This window comes from Sabethes cyaneus, chromosome 1, assembly GCF_943734655.1.
Source record: "Sabethes cyaneus chromosome 1, idSabCyanKW18_F2, whole genome shotgun sequence".
Lineage (NCBI taxonomy): Eukaryota > Metazoa > Arthropoda > Insecta > Diptera > Culicidae > Sabethes > Sabethes cyaneus.
Genome location: NC_071353.1, coordinates 148048205 through 148065929, shown reverse-complemented (window position 1 = coordinate 148065929; position 17725 = coordinate 148048205). Strand labels below are relative to the sequence as shown.

At 44.6% G+C, this 17725-nt stretch overlaps 2 protein-coding genes across 2 annotated transcripts; one reads left to right on the top strand and one right to left on the bottom strand.

The window, feature by feature from the left end:
- Positions 1-590: 590 nt before the first annotated feature.
- On the top strand, positions 591-3229 carry LOC128741463 (protein SPT2 homolog). Its single transcript, XM_053837299.1, has 2 exons — positions 591-773; positions 1041-3229. The coding sequence occupies exons 1-2, from the start codon at positions 708-710 to the stop codon at positions 2859-2861; spliced, it is 1887 nt and encodes a 628-aa protein (XP_053693274.1). The 5' UTR covers positions 591-707; the 3' UTR covers positions 2862-3229.
- Positions 3230-15527: 12298 nt separating this feature from the next.
- LOC128743782 (RING finger protein 141-like) lies at positions 15528-17614 on the bottom strand. The gene is made up of 2 exons (XM_053840452.1): positions 17049-17614; positions 15528-16775 (listed from the first exon to the last, which is right to left on the bottom strand). The coding sequence occupies exons 1-2, from the start codon at positions 17204-17206 to the stop codon at positions 16109-16111; spliced, it is 825 nt and encodes a 274-aa protein (XP_053696427.1). The 5' UTR covers positions 17207-17614; the 3' UTR covers positions 15528-16108.
- Between the last annotated feature and the right edge of the window lie 111 nt (positions 17615-17725).

The following is a 17725-nucleotide window of genomic DNA, read 5'->3' as shown; positions in this document are numbered from 1 at the left end:
CTGTTTAAATATTACGAACACGTCCGCCATTATGGCTCGTAAAAAGCTGGATAGGGGTGTTTATTGCCCCTTTTATGACTATTTACTGTGATAATCATTTAATGAAGCATACCGCATTTTGCACTGTTAATCTGACACTAGAGTGGCGTTTAGTTTAATCAAATTATTTATGAGTTTGACCACTTTTCAAAATTCAAAATTTCAGCCCACCGCGTTTTTCTGGTTCTGAAAAACTGTGAACGCAGTCCCGATGCAACGAAAAGAAAACAAAGCAAAGAGGCTGTCAGTGAACGCTGGGTGGGCACGCACACAAACGTCGAGGAACACATCAATACATTGCATTTGCTGTACAAATTGGCCTTGCCAGCGTTGCTGATATTGTTCAGGGTTTTGCGTGAGAAAAAAAGAAAGGGAAGTATTTTTGCTTTTGTCAACACTCACGCGTTGACAGTTCGGCACGAGATTTCCTGTAAGTGCGAGCAGCCTTCGAAATCTCTTTCAACGCTGGCAAGGCTAATTGACAAAACACGTTCCACTTTCCAATATTTCCGAGCAGTGACGGACTTCATTTTCATCATGGTTTTACGTTTTTAAAGTGAGCTGGACAAAAAAACATATTTTTCGCGTAATTTCAGTGCAAAATAATAGCAACCACTTAGTGCAAATCATTCCACCGCTTGCAGCAGTCCAGGGCACGGTAACGAACGATGGATTTTGGCAAATTGCTGAGCGTAGCTCAGCGCAATGCTGCTACTCCGGAACAAAAGCCAGAGGTAAGAATATGAATAATTCGTTCAATATGCTGCTAGGTATTATCAGGGTATTATGTGCACCCAGAAAGGTCAGGCAATAGGGGGAGGTTGGAGACCAGTACGGGATTGCAGAAAGTCAACAGAGACTATGGCCTCTGTTGTTTTAACATTAACTAACAATAGCTATACGATCGTTCAATACTTCCCCGAAGTTCTAGAAATTACTGTTGGATTTACTGATAATCTTGTGTTTAGTTTTCAAACAGAATTTTCTACTTTTCGTTCCAGTCTCGCTACTATTCGACCAAGTTTGCGCCACCAAAAAAGGAATGCAACAAGAAAAAGCTGTCGGACAACATAAAAAAGTTCCTCGCCAAAAAGGAACAGGAAGAACGGGAACGTGCTGCGGAGGAAAAACGGAAACGCGAAGAGCTGCTGGCCAAGCGTGATCCGAAGGCCAAGCGAAAAATCGAAAAAATGCTCAAGGTAATCAAGTCGGCCAACAAATCGGTGCTGGAGGATGCCGTCGACAATCAGGACACCGCCTTGACGCTGCAGGGTCCGGACCAACCGGACGAGGACGACTACGGGTACACGTCGAATGTGGCCGATCAGATCTATCAGCAGCTGATGGAGAAGTACAAGAACAACCCGGAGGAGAAGAAATTTAAAGACGGTGAAAAACGCACCATGTCCAAGGAGGACATTGATCGAGCCAAGGCTCGAGTCAAGGACGCACTTAATAAGGCACAGGAAGAAGAGTTGGCTCCGAAGAGTAGAAAGCGGAAAGAAACTGCAGGTGGGGAAGAATCTACTGAAAAAGCTAGTTCTAGCAGTGCAAGTGGAAAGCACTCTTCTCGTCAGGATCGATACGATCCCGATGAGGAACGCCGAAAAGAAGCGGAAGCAAAGGCGAAAGAAGAAGAGGAAAGGCGAAAAAAACGAGCGAAGCGCCCAGCTGGACCGGCTCCGCCGGATTTTGCCACACTTCTGAAACTAGCCGAACAGAAACAGTTCGAACCGATCAAGGTAGAAACGCCGGTGGAGAAAAAGGAACCCGATCGGCTAATGACAAAAAAGGAAAAACGCGAGTACGAGGAACGCATGGCCTACCTAGAGCAAAAGAAGCTGCGAGACCGAATACGAAACGATCCGAAACTTTCGGAGAAAGAAAAACAAAGTAGACTTGCAAAATTGAACGGTGGAAGGCCTCCTATGATGGGAAGTAGAAGCATCTTATCGGGAGAAAGCACTAGCAACACTTCTTCGCTTACCGTCAAACCAGAACCAACAAAAAATGTCATGGCACCGAATGGAAGAATTCCAAAGTTGAACTCGTCAGCTACCAGCGCAAAACCTCCACCGAGCCGGCCCGTCAATGATCGTCAAACGCTTCCTCAACGCTCGGCTCCTGACCAGGCTTCAAAAAGCAAACTAGAAGCCGCTTTGACGGCGAAAAAACCCTCAAGCGTTTCTCAACCCATCAAAGAGCAAAAGAAACCAATCAACGGAATCAGTCACAAACCTTCGCCGTCTTCTAGCTCTAAACCACCAGTGACAGCCAGCTCTCGAAACGGTCCCTCTTCTACCACCACGTCGTCTTCTTCTTCCTCAGCCGCTGCCACCGGCAGATCTTCTTCACAACAATCGAACGGTCAGCAGCAGCGAGCACGACCATTCCCACCACAACAACCGGCGGCAGATCGGGGGCAAAAGAGTCGCCCATTCCCGCCACCGGACGTGCAACGAAAGCGACCCTCCGGTAGCGGCGGTGCACCGCCACCACCACTGTCGAAGAAACGCCGCCCGGTGATCGACAGCGACAGCGAGTACGATTCGGAGATGGACGATTTCATCGACGACGGCGACGAGGAGGAGGACTACTCGTCGCACATCCGTGCCATCTTCGGGTACGATCGGTCCCGCTATCGGGACGAGGACTACGACGATCGCCAGATGGAGTCCAGCTTTGCGCAGCAAATGCGCGAAGAACAGATCAGCAAAAAGATCGGCATCATGGAGGATCTGGAGGATATGCGGGCCGAGGAGGAGGAAAAGCGCCAGAAAGCGTTGGCCAAGAAGAAGCAGAAGACGAAAGGCGGGAAGTGAGAGTAAGGGGGGCAGTAAGGCGACGGCGGCGGTGGGAAAAAATCGTTATGAAAGTTTTTTTTTATTTTCGTTTCTATCTATCTATATTATTTATTTTATATTACTTTTTTAATTTAGCTTTAGTTGAGAATGATTGCGTGTCCGAAACCAGTCACCTGTTACGAACGCATGTTTCTTTCGGGTTCTTTATCGTTGTTCATGAAAATAATCGTTATGGAACACCACTGCGATAGAACCACTAAAGTGCGGAGAATCTTTTACTGCAGCAATGATTTCTTATATTATACATAATATAAACTACACACTGGCAATCGTGCAAACGGCGCTAACGCTGATGAACAATATACTTATACATAGTATAACTAGAACTTTTGAGCTCACTTTTGAGTGGACTGATTTATTTTATTTGGTAGAGAAATGTGGAGATATTTGTCTTCTTTGAGGGACCCTATTCGATTGGTTGGTATAGCGAACAACGTAGGCCATGCTTTGCTGTGTAGCAGAAAATCTGCTGCATCTGTCAAACATTTTCACTCTTCACTGGCTGCTGCTGCATCAAGTAAAAAAAGAAAATGTTATTCGTAATTCGGGCTTTAATTTTCGTTAGAAATTAGTGAAATAGTGAACGAAATCTGGTATGCGATCTGACTCAATAGCGATGGATTGCACCGATACATTACCGGGAATTGATTTTAAAGGTAAGTATCACCGGTCAATTTGAGAATCGCACCAAAGAATGACGTCGTCGTCATTCAACCTAGAGCCGGGGTAACTTTGTTTCAAGCAGTCGTCTCTATTCAACTCGATCATGGGCCACACGTCGCCAATTTTTCAGGCGTCTCAAGACTCTCTGACCTGTGAGACCTCTCTGTTCCTGTTGCCTGCGATCCCCCCTCTCGCAGTCGAGTTATGCTCGCCAGCATACTTTAGTCGTCCCAGCGCAGCGGCCAGGCGCTGAACACAGCGTTTCTAAACTCCCTCCCTCTGGCAAGTATGGCAAGACGACCATTCAGTTTACATCTGCCTGCATGAAGCCACGATGATATTAGGGTGCGATGCTAGAACTATTCTCATCCACTTCAGCTCACGAGCCCCAGTGTATCGATCACCGTTTCGCCATTCATCACCGAGAAGCCACTCATCTTTAACCTGTCGTTAGCGGAATGCACGCCTGCAAGCATTTTGAAAGCCTTCAATCCTCTTGACACGGACGAGTTATTCTCGCCGGCGTCTCCTACAGTCGTCTGCTCGAACATGGGGAGGAGGTCTTCCAACCAGTTATCACAACCAAGTACTCGCAACGTACTAATCTAGATACTCTTGCAGTAGAGTTCTCTTTCTGTCGTCAATCGCCCGTCATTAGGCCGTATGAATAAAACAATTTGCTTGGTTTTTCCCGTGTAAATCTTATGGGATCATACGGCCTATTGAATCAAAGGTTTTTAACATTCAAACATCTTCTCGATTTATTATCAAAATGGGAGTGGTTTGCGCACTATTGGATAGTTGTGACTACGATCCGTTAACCAGCCTTTATTCCTTTATTATTCTTGTCAAGCAAATAGCAGTTTGCTTAAATTTACGTAATATATCGCGCTATATCGGGTATCAAATAAGGAGAGTTACCAGGAAGGAGCGTCAAATATACCTCTGGCTCTCTCTAAGTCGTACTTGTAAATGCTTCATGTACATACTGGGCTTACAATTTCTCATTCCAAATCGCTTCAGCACTTTCTCTACGTATTGAGATTGGGAAATCTGGAGCATCTGTTTTTCAAAGACGCGATTTATTTCCTTGTCCAGGAAATGCTTAACTTTAAATAAATCTTCCACTTGGAATAACCGTCCATGCTTTTCCTTAAGCCATGCTCTACCACCAATAACCTTAGCCATGAGCAAAATATTGTCGGTATGTGCATCCGAGAATGTCCATTTTGAATAGACAGTCTTTACACCTTTTGGAACACAGTTGACCACTGTCCAGGTGTTATTTTGATGTAGCGAATCTATTTCTTCTTCAATAGCACGCTTCCATTCTTGCCAGTGTTTGAGTTTCTTTAGTGCTATGCTTTGAGGTATCCCCTCTTTAGTCATAGTGGCTGTTTTGGCTGTAAATTATTGATACCAGCACCGTTGTCTTTTATCCTTCTTTCTTCGTCGTAATGATTGTTGCTCTCTATGATCATTTCGAAGATCATAATTCTCGACTTCTCGAATCTGACAAAGTGTATGCAGTTATGTTTAAAGGTGTCTAAACAACGATAGCCATCGTTTGTTTCCTGCTCTATGCTTCCGCAAACGTCAAAATGTAGTAGTACTAATATTCGGCTTCGTCTTGGTTGTTTCCAAAGATGAAATTTAAAAGCTGCTTGCTTCCCTGCCAAACAACCGTTACATTCATTTGCTGCATTTTTTATTGACGTATAGTTGATTCCCTCAACCATTTGCTTCCTCTTTTGAATGTTGATTTTCTTTATCTTCTCCGAAAATCTTTCAAAAGATAATAGTTGTCGCATGTTTACTGCGCTGTGCTTTCGTAAACATCCGAATTTTAATAACCATTTTGATCTTAGCCTTATAAAGCATTGGAATTTGAAAGCTGGCTCCTTTCCTACCAAACGTAGATCTGCTGTATCTGTCACTGAAGTATAGTTGATACACTCAACCATTTCCTTCTTCCTTTTCGTTTTCTCCGACAATCGTGTCGTTTACTGCTCCATGCTTCCATAAACGTCTGAATTTGACCAATTCTAACAATCGTCTTAATCTTAGCTTTCTCAAGTTTTGAAATCTCCGACAGTCGTTCATTAGACAATGATAACAGTGTCAGGTATACTGCTCTATGCTGCTGCAAACATCTGAATTTTACCAATTCTAATGGTTGCTTTGATTTTGGCTTTTTCATGCTTTGAAATTCGAAAGCTACCCGCTTCCCCGTCAAACAACCATTACATTTATTTGCTATCTCTATCCCAGTAAACCATTTGGTTTGTATATCTCGGTTGCAACTGAGATATACGAAATCATATCTGAACGAAAAAGTTATATTTCACGCCATATAAGAACATATATGTATCAAAGTGGAGGCGATATACGTGCGAAAATTTTGACAACTATTTGTAATTCTATTTTGCGCAGTTTTTATAACACGCAACTAAATACTCCTGAATATATGATTAAGATATAATCAAATATTGCAACCGTCTATACTGCTTTATAATTCACAGTCATGAATTGTATATGAAGACACGCACGACTGCAAAACAACTTATTGTTCACTTCGATTTGACATACTCTAATCATAATTCCAATGCAAATTTGACATGAAAATGATTTAATGTGAACTTTCTATTACGATTTTGTGTTATCTGGGATCACTTCTGAAGTGCAGCTGATATCCTCAGCCATTCCCTTCGTGATTAGCATCTCTCTTCCCGGACTTGTCAAGTGCGCTAGCCTTTTATGCCAAGTATTAAGACTCACTTGATATCTATCCAATGCTGAGCAGATTTCTTGTTTGTTCATTCCTTTGACAAACTTCCCCGAAGTATCAACTTCGTTCTCGAAAATGACCTTTTCTTTCGTAAAAGTAACCCTTTTTTATCTTCACTCGATTTAATTATCGAAAGTGATGCACGCTTCGTAGCCCGAAGGTTTCCATTAACTTTTGCAGTTGTTTCCTTGATTGGTTTACGCAACTCCTCATTCCGACAGCGACTCGTCATTCGCACTGTGGTCGCATGCTCCTGAATCTGCTATGGCTCTGATTTTGCTACACCTATTGATGTTCCTGTCAATTCTCATCACGTATGCTCTCTTGGATTCTGTCTTGTTCTGCAAACGTATTACTTTTTTATTGTACTTTTGCAACAGTGGACAATTACTCTTATCCAGCTTTTTACGAGCCATAATGGCGGACGTGTTCGTAATATTTAAACAGCATTTTTGACATTTCCCTAGTACATCGCACGTTTTCTTTCCGTACATTCCTTTAGTTTTACCGTGAACGCGCGGAAACAAGACGTGCGATGTATTAGTGAAATGTCAAAGATGCCGTTCAAATATTACGAACACATCCGCCATTATGGTTCGTAAAAAGCTGGATAGTGTCCAATTTCATTGCATACGAAACATCTGCTGGTTAACTTCTTAGACTTCAATGCAAAATAGTGAGTTTTCTCTTCTTCGGGTTCACCAACTTCTGCGTCCCAGAATACCTGCTTTAATTCGGCGACTGTTTTCTTACAGAGCTCTTCATGAGATTGGATCATTAGTGACCCCTTGATAAATTTGTACTTCGTCGGTATCCAGCTTTTTACGAACCATAATGGCGGACGGGTTCGTAATATTTGAACAGCATTTTTGACATTTCCCTAATACGTCACTCGTTTTCTTTCCGCGTGTTCACGGTAAAACTAAAGGAATGTACGGAAAGCAAACGTGCGATGTATTAGGGAAATGTCAAAAACGCTGTTCAAATATTACGAACACGTCCGCCATTATGGCTCGTAAAAAGCTGGATAGCAATTAGCAGGGCATGCACCTTCTCTGCATGCGAGATATTGGCACCTGTACAATCCAGCTCCCTGAGCACTATATCATACTATATGGTTTATACCAAAGAGGCGGTCTCGCATATTAATAATTGCGGCTGTACCGAATTTCTGGTACGGCTTTACAAGAACGTCCATGACTTCCTTTGCATATTCAAGACCGATGACCTTGTTCAACACATCGTTGTTGATCACCATAATAATTTCATCCATGGCTTCAATGTCTTCGAATAATTGCTTCTGCAGTTTTACCTTTCTTGCTGCCTCCTGCTCAGGGGTAGCTCCTTCTTTCGGTTTATAGAACGTTTCTTCCATCGGCGTACGCGTCAGTGTGTGTCAGCTGCATTTTTGCCAGGCGATGCTCCACACGCCACTTCCAGACTGGGAAGGTGGCTCGGTTTCCATCGAAGATTCTTTCCCGATCGAATCCACGTACTGTAGTCAACGGCAAAGTGAACTCGAGAGTGCCCCTCTCGTAGCCACTGTTCCGTCGACCGCTGCTGCCGTTGTTCCAATCCGCCATTTTGGCAGAATCGAAGTATGCAGAGAATTACCGGGTTAACCACCGAAAGTATCACGTACAGTAGTATTGCTGCAATCGGATCAAAAGATGTAAAGTCCCGTAAGTAAATTATACTCTGGAACCATTCGATTAACCACCGAAAATACACGTTCAGCAGTTTTGCTGCAACAGGATCAAAGGGTCTGACGTCCCGCGAGTAAAGTAAGCTCAGGAATTATCCGGTTAACCACCGAAAATATCACGTTCAGCAGCAGTACTGCACCAGGGTCAAAAAACCTGAAGTCCCGCAAGTAAATTGAGCACGGGAACTATCCAGATTGAACCTTTTTCACCGGTTGGCTGCTTTTCCGTCAGTTGCCGCTAGGTGCGCTGGTATCTTCAGTTAACGACTGGGTGTGTGGATTTCCAGTTTACTACTGGAAGCGTGGATTGCCACTTGCCAGTTACCTACTGGGTCTGCTCTATCAGCTGACTACTGGTTAGCTTCTTAAAAAAAAAAGAATTTCTTCCTAGGATAGTAACCCTAATCCACAAAAACTCTAGTCTATACTAGATGATCTTGAGGTTGGCTGGGTCTATAACCTGTTGGACCTTGGCGTTAGAATAATAGAAGAATACTATTTATCTAGCCTGAGTAAAAATTAAATTTTATTGGTAACATGTATCGAGGTCATGATTCTTGGTTACATTATAATAGCGATTCGTACGGAAACAATACTTATAATTCTATAAACACATGATCCTACAATAGTGAGTCGTTCTGACAGCTGACGTTATGTTGACAGCCGGCATTCTGCTGGAACCGTATAACAGTTTCCCTGCTGCACTGAACGACAAATTGGTGCGGTAATTCATTTCAACACATACTGGACCAGCTAAGCTAAATAGGAGGTGCGAACCTAAGCGCCTGTTGCCCAGGTGAAGAGCGGTTCAAACAGCGCTTGTCTTGGAGCGGGCGGCTGAATATGAAACGCTGTATGTCGTAAGCTATACTTGAGCTAGCAGACCCATCAGCGGGATGTAGGTATCGCGACCCCGGTAGGATAATATGTCGGAACCCTCATATATCGCGAAAAACGAAACGAAGCAATCGGCATGAGAAACGGCAAAGAATAGGAAAACGATCAATAGATAACGATTGGAAACTTGGTACGTGGAGAGTCAGAACTCTCCATGAACCGGCACGACCACGAGACTTACTTGCTCGAGTGCTACATCGACTCGGACTGGAGATCGCTGCTATTCAATTCAGGAAGTTCGGAGACCAAATTCCGGAGGAAGAGGTGTTCCCTGCAGTAGACCCTATTGCAGGCACTTCTTTCAAGTACCACATCTACTACTGTACTACAGTTGGGGTAGAATATGGTGTCGATTTTGTGGTATTGGGAAAGCAAAAGCCACGAGTTATCCGGTGGAGGCCCGTAGATGACCGTATGTGTGTGTGTTGAAAATTAAGGGTAAATGAACGACAAATGATAAATCCTATGATGCTAAGGACAAGTTCTATGACAGACTCGAGAGAACCTATGAAGAGTGCCCAAAACATGACGCGAAAATCATCATCGGAGATGGAAATGCACAGATCGGGAGGGAGAAATTCTTCCGTCCTGTCAGTGGAAGTCATAACCTTTATCTGTAGATCAACGATAATGATCTGAGGCTCATAAATTTCACCGCGGCTGGCGCACCTGTATCTAGCACCTACTTTCCATGTTTGAATATTCGGAAACACACCTGCAGGCATCCAAGTCGAGACTAGCTCTCCGATCAATCATGTCTTGATTGATGATCGCCACTTTTCAGACCACTACAGCTCTACAGAACAATAATCTCCTCAGGAGCGCTTTACGGATATCATGGAATCATGGACGCAAAAGGAAGCTGATTAACAAGTGCTTGGAGGTTTTGAGCGTTAAAATAAAAGTTGGCTGGGCACGTGGCCAGAATGGCCTGTAGCCGGCCCTGGTCGATCCCTATTCAGCGTGCAGCTTAAGCGCCACTCCGTAAGGGAGACTGCACGCCACGTTGTGTTTGCCCGGTGAGACTTCCCTTAGGGTCAGTCAAAGATTGTTCAATCGAAAGGAATCAGGATCGAACCAGATAGGCTTACCGAAATTAAGTCACCAAAAACGGGTACACTACCCTTTTATCAACTAACAGCAATCTTCAACACCGAACGACACGAAACAAAAGCTCGCAGTAAGGAACACCAAAAGTTCAAAAGTTATCATCACGGGCAATGTCGCTATTTGCCACCAGACGGCGAAAGCATCTCAAAAATGATTTGCCGTTCATTCAAACTTTGACGGCCGAAATAAACTCAAACTAAACGAAAACGAAATGACGTGAACACATTAGACCGCAACTAACTTCACTACAAGAACAACACGTTGTTTGACTATCCTAGGAAAACATTTTATTAATTACGGAAAACGGTTTGTATTTCAAATTATTTACTTTAATGCATGCATGCTTCAACGTGTGTATGTATTCATATTTGTGTTTCTTATATTCTAGGCCTAACTAATCTATCAGTGTGTGCATTTTCTCTCCCTACTGTGCTCTATCGACCCAGGTGCTTTTCACTCCAAATTCCGATCAGCTGCTTCAGTAATTCTGCAGTGACGTCACTATTAATTTTCGTACGGTGTCTAGACAATTGTGGTTGGGGCGGCGTTCATAATTTCGGTAACGCGTGCACGCGGTTACATGCCGACCCCAACCTCAAACTATATCAATGAAAACTCGTGATCACGGTATAACGGAACGGACTAACCTCGTGAACTCACGGTTATCGCGCTATGGCGTACTTCTAGGACGCGCCCTTTAAACAATGAATGAATAGATACGACTCACCAGAGCTTTAACTGTTGCTGCTGTTGGTGGCTTACGTAGCGTCGGCTGCTGCTGGGCGATCGCTACCGTCGGCTGCTGTGCGATCACATGCGGTACGGTAAAAACTCTAAGATGCGATGCTAGATGACTTCACAGGCGGGAACTAATTTCGATTTTGGATGATTGTTACAGATGGAATTACAACTGCTTAGTGCCGCTTTCCGGGATTACTCGACCGGAAACGGCCACTAGCCTCACCGGAGGACTCCGGTCCGTCCGATGCTTCAATATGTGGATGTTGGGCGATCCACGTGTCGACCGGCAGAATAGCGTGCGCCGGGAATTCGTCCGAATTGTGCTGGATGCGTCTTTCGCTGTCCTTCCTTCTCTCTTTCGTAGTGCTGCGAAATAAAATTGTAGCCGTGCGGCTATTGTTCAAGGGTCATTAGCACATGCTCGGGTCAATGGCATTTTGAGCACATGTTACCTGCTAACTTTTGGCACACTCCAAAATTTCGCACACTACAAATTTTGAACACTACAAATTTTGTTCGATCCTATTTAGCGAAAGAGATACAATAAAATTAGCACAAATCTAACACTATCACGTCACTTTACATACTTAATATAATTTAAAGGAACGGCGCGGACAACAGACTACGGTTAACACTTCCGAAATGCTTTACGGTCTAGGACGAAATGAACGATCATTTTGATCCTCAGATAAGGGAAGGTGACTTCATTTCCCGCTAACTTCGTCGGGTCAATTCGGGAGTCTAAGATTCTGCTAGCTGTTTCATTTCGGCAACTCAACTTGGCTCTATCCGATTCTCTCCAACCTTTCTACGAAGCATCTTTCGTTGCTTCCCCTACAGTTCGGTCTCAACGGAAATTATGAGTGGCTGCACGGGAGAGAAATTTTGAGGGTTTCGCCATTAGGCCGAAAACCGGTTCTACATTTTAGCGCAACGAATTTGTAGAACTATCTGAATAACTACGAATAATTTTTACTATATATAATTATTCGTATAACATAAATGCACGGCTCTTGCTATCTTAGATTTTCGTTTAACTATCGAAGTGCTATTTTAATTACGTATTACGAAATGATACTGCTACAGGCCGATAAACGAGTTTCCAAAACTATGTTCAGCAGAGCACCAGAAAAAGAACGTAGACTTCGGGGCAAACCCCGCCTCCGATGGATGTGCGCTATCGATTATGATGCACGTTCAGCTGTTGTTCGACCGACGAGTGAACCATACCACGTTCGGCGCAGGACCGAAAACGGACCGTTGTCACTAAAGTAAAATAAGTGAGTTCCGTCGAAGGGAGTTCGTGCCGCTTGAAGCACTGTAGGCCATGGGTTCATTAGGATTGATGCCAGTAAGATCTTGATTATGGTATGCTGGCCACGGGAAGCATTAATGGATACGGCATGGGTGAATGGATTGGATTCGACGCTATGGGCTGGCGGTCGTTGTATCAAAGCAGAGCCTTGGGCTTAAACGTCTTTCTAAGATTTGACCCTTCTTTATCGAGTGATTTCACAGCCGGCTGTTAGAGTACAGATCAATTACGGGGCTAGACCAACATCGTACCTTGAAGCTTACTGAGCGATTCGGTCGGTACCCTCAAGAGGCAAGGGTGGCACCTTGCAGAAATGGCGTTTACGCAGATGTCACAGCTGTCTTCTTTGCGTTAAAGCCTGACAGGTGATACGTTGAAAGCTCGGCATTTTAGGTCGGCTCAAATGGTTGGTCCAAGTCAACCCAAATCCAAATTTTCCAAATTGTTGGTCCAAGTCAACCCTCAAGTCAAGTCAAGGCCTCACTGTTTGCATAGACAACCATTTCGCACTTACCGAACCTATCAGTCAGGAGACTAGCTTTGAAGGAACTTGTTGCCAAGGCACTGGGTAATGAAGCAAACGTTAAAGTGCTCCCAAGAAACCGTGATTGAGTAAAGTGATTGAACAAGTACACTGAAGGCACAATGCCAGTTAGGAGATGTACCGTGAGGTAATGGAGGCTGAGAAAGGGCTACGGTGGAACGCAGTCGGCAGCGATTCGCCTTTCGGATGCAGGATTGCTCAAGCTACTGAAAAAAGAGCTTAAGTAAAATTGTGTGCGTGTTAAAAGGAATCCATTGCGTGGCCAAGGCAATGGAGTGATGCTACAAGTGCTAGATAGATCCAGATTGTGTCGGAAATGCGAGAACGACAATTTCGCAAGCGACTTTGCAAAGCCGCCGAGGTGTATGTCCTGCAAAAAAGAAAAGAAACGAGCACATGGCGGGAGGCTTTCAATGCCCAGCGTATAAAAAGGTGAACGTGGGGAATGCCGAGCCTGCCTGCGGATCAGTTGATGGATATTTGGGCGAGGGCATGCGATGCTCCGTTGCCGAGAACGTATGATCGCGTTTAGGCATTACTTTGCAAGCCTCCACTAGATGACTGATGATCAAAAAGACGCCACTGTAGATGATAATCTGCCATCTGCTGGAAGGCCATTGCCGAGTCGCTGCATAGAATGCAGGTCACGGGAAATCTATGGCAGTAATCAGAGGAGTTACTTCCGGAACCGGGTGCTTGCTTGTTTGTGAGATTGCCAAACGGCGTAAGACGAAAAAAATTAAATCGGCAGTTCCGCAAGGCTGCATCCTCGGTTTGACACTCTGAAACGGGATGTACAACGGTTACTGACCTAGCAGCTGCTCAGAAGTGTGGTGATTGTCCGCTTTGTGGATGACATCGCGTTATCGTGATGACAGGCAAGTTAAGACCAGAAAACCAGAAAGAGGTGGAAATCCTGGTGACAGAGGTGACTGGAGGAGATGGAGAACTGGATATTGGATGCGAAGATTGCATCGTGGGTGGAAATGCTGCATAGAGCCCGAAATCACTAGAATGTGGAGCCTGGAGCGATACAAACAGAAACGGAGACAACAAATGCGACTCTTCCAGGAGAAGAAGCGCCACCAGGAGGAGAAGGAGTGCGAATAGCTCGAGCAGCTGTACCGCTTTCACAACACACGAAATTTCTATCAGAGACTCAACGAATCTCGCAAATGAAGATGGATGTATTTTGACTGACGAGTTCAATACACAAACTGAAACGCGAAGCAGAGAAGATTAGGTTGAAGATAAATACGTCTAAAACGAAGTATATGCTGGCGGGTGAGACCGGGCGCGACAGGGCCCGTGATAAATTCACATTGTACAAAATGCCAATTGATCCGGATCCTTGTCCTCTACGGGCATAAAACATGGACACTGCCAGAAGAAGATCTGCAAGAACTCGGAGTTTTCTTTGACGGCGTGCAAGAGAACAGCGTATGGAGGCGAAGAATGAACCATCACTAACTCGCAAGTCTCTACGCCGAACCCAGTATTTAGAAAGTGGCTAAAACCGGACGGATACGTTGGTTGCTAGAATGCCGAGCAACCATCCTGTAAAAATGGTTCTCGCATCGAAACCGGAAGGAACAAGACAAAGAAGGGCACTACGAGAGAAGTCTGCGCGGAACTGGAGATCAGCTGCCATGCCATGTCATAAGATGTAAGGCCAAAAAAAATAAGTAAGTAAGCGTCTGTCGAAATCGGAGGAGTCTTCTTGATGTACGTAACGAGCGCAGCGCCGTTATTGCATCCGACCATCACCTTGTTATAGCAGAGCTACGCATGCGCATCGCACATGTCTAGCGACGGATGAACATCCAACAGAGCGCCATTAACAACTGGATATCCAGCGAGGAACTCTATTGTCGATGTCATCAACGACCGATAGCAATAGAAATTCGGTGGAAGTGGATCGGGCAAATCTCAAAGAAAGTAGCGAACGAGATCTGCAGAGAAGCACTCGGCTGGAATCCACAAGAACAACGTAGAAGAGCCAGACCTACGCAGCTTAACCAACCACTTCCGGGCTATTGAGAACTTGTCCTGGCGACAGGCAAAAGTTATGACAAATAACCGTCGGCATTCGAGATCTCTGATTTCATCCCTTTGTTCTGCCGGATCGGCTAAAATGGACCAATAAGCAAGTAAGAGGGAACCACAGTATTTCAGTATTCGACCGAGGAAGTTCCTGGCCGAGAATATTGTTGTGGAAGATAGCTTAGGTTCGTTGGCAGAAAGAATCGCACGTTAGGCAAAACAATGCGATGTTTCTTGTCCGAGTCCGAGGTATTAGCTAAGTATTGGGATGAAGCAACATCCGATTAGTGTCAGGCTATCTGACAACCTCGGAAGACTTCCTGAACAGGATTTCAGGAGGATAAGTTCTCGCCTTCGCGGAAGTCAATCTGCAAGTTATGTTAATAGGACGGATATTGGTAGATTTTAGATACATGAAGGACAAACAGTCTTGCTTCCAATTTGGGTAACCTCCGTAGTTCAAAGCATGTGAAGATGATGAGGGAACGAGTGCTGATGGTTGATTTGGTTACGAAGCCACTGGGAACGACGACAATCAAGGAACTTTCCGGTCTATTGGTCTGAATCATTAAAGCTGCTACAGTTGGCGCAAGTGCAAGACCTACGGGCACTCCCCGTAGGCCGGCCGCGTCGCTAGGAGGCCAGTTGTCTTCAAGCACCACTCCTGCTCCAGGAATAGAGGGTCCCGATGGGTTAGATGACTCGATCAGATCGAAGTTGGCTTGCGACTGTCGGGGCCCTCAAGGAATTGGTGACATTCTCACGATAAGTGGTCAGAGTGAGTAACAGTTTGTTTTCTCAGTGAGTTAGTCATTTAATTCATGGGATTCATGGGATAACTTTTATTTCCAAGCAATCGAGTACATACAGTATTAATATCTTTTTTTTTCAATAGTATCGCAACATTCTAATGAATATGTCAACAGACAGCCAAGTAGTTCTGATGTATGGTTCATATTGATTGCCATTAAAACTATAAACTAAGCCTAGAGGTGGTTTGCTTTTTAAGAAGGTTCAATCCAGGTTTTAAAACATAACGATAAATTTAAAAACACATCACATTTCTCTTAAGGGTTTTTGGCCAATTAATTTTGTCCTATTTTTTTGGGGTCAATAAAAGGGGAAAAATGTACAATTTGACGAAAGGCAGAGCCTTTCTGTTAGATACATTCTTGGTTTATTCGATTGATTCGAAAGTTTTTGGGGTAAATGTTTTGTCTTAACATTAAATCAAATAAACATAAAAGAGCGCAGAAGAGAGGTTTAACCTTCTTAAAAACCAATAAAATTTTACAAGCACAATACTCTGCCACAAACCACAACGCTCCATCTAGCCGACCAGGTACACACATGCACACGCACTTCATTGTCTTGCTGTTGCTGCCCGTGTCAGACTTCTTTAAACGGACAGTTTCATCAAAGTGGCACAAATTTCCTCGCTGATCTCCTCCGCTTCGGGCATCTCCGAAAGAACCCACGTTTCGTCGGTGCTGGTCAGCTCTTCGTCGCAAATTGGACACCGCTTCTGGTGTATGTTCCACTGTTCAATGCACGGAGTGCAATAGCTGTGAGCGCAGGGCAGGGAAACCTCCGGTTTCCGCTCCAAACAGATGCAACACTCGCTGCACTCGGTACCGCCTTCGGCGCCCTGCAAATCATCACTACTGCCTCCGGAGCCGCAAATCCCATTAACGTGGTCCATCAGAATCGAAGCGGTCGGATTGGTCGGAAACGCAAACGCGCCCGGCGAGTTGGGACTGCAGTCGGGCCGCTCGAACGACCCGGCCGCACTGCCGGTCGAGCTCGAGTGGGTCGGACTGCTGGCCGGGCTGCGGATCCGTTGCGTCTCGACCGTCACCATCGCGTGCAGGTTCGTCTGGAAGGTGCGAAAAACCTGCAGAAATTGCTTCAGATTGAGCAGTTTGTACGCTTCGACCTTCTTGTTGCTGGGATCGACCTTGACGCAGGCGATCCGCACCGTTCCCTTCCACAGCACGCTGCTGTCGGTGCCCTTTTTGACGGCGAACACCAGCTGTTTGCCGTTCGGGTCCAGGCATTTGCGGGCCCTGAAAAAGGGCACAATAAATCGGGTTACTGGATTGCCTGTCTGGGTCAGGCTTAGTCTATACGTTTTCATACAAGACTTCAACTTCGGATACACTTTAATAGAATATCAGTGCAAACGTTCGAACACAAGGAACCTGTTTTCACCATGTTATTCAATTCGTAGAAAAATTTCTGACCGACTGATATAAATATCTTTCGAATTGGTTGAGAAATAACCGATTTGTTAGTGCTAGGTGCTTCAGAAGCACTCGTAATAATTCAAAAATACTTACAAACTGTTCAGATCGGCCAAACACTTCTGAAAGTCCTCGTAGGTTAGGCTGCCGATTTCGGAGAAAATCTGCGCCTGCTTTTTGATTTCGAACTGAAGCGAATCCACCGCATCGTTGCAAACGATTTTCTGCGGCAGGCTGGACACTTGCTGTCCCATGGCCGCGCTCTGCTTTCGCTACTGCTACAACTACCAGTGCCGCGGATGCTAAGGCTTAGCAGCAATTAGTCACAACCGAAATTTGGATTGTTTGATCGGGCGAAGATTACGGGTTATCACTATCAGACTCAGACAGTCGCAATATTGTTGAGATGAAAAACAACAGAGCTTTTTTTTTTTGTTGGAAACCGAATACGTTTTCGTTTGTATCAAATTACTTTGACGTCTCATTTGACGCTTTTCTGTTGATTTAAAAGTACTGCGCTTTTAAAATAAACTGTTCGTTGAACCGACAGGTTTTGTAACATTGAAACAAATGAGTAACGTTTTAAACCTAGAATTTTTTGCAGTTTTATGCGAAATTTATGTTTTTTGGTCCAATTTGACCAACTAGTTTGCGGCAAGAAAACTGTAACAACGAGTAAGCCATGTTCGGTAGAAGTATTTTATTGAAACAGCTGCTGCAGGCAGCAGCTACTATCATTCTGTGGACGCACCCCGCAAAATGCATTTGCGTTG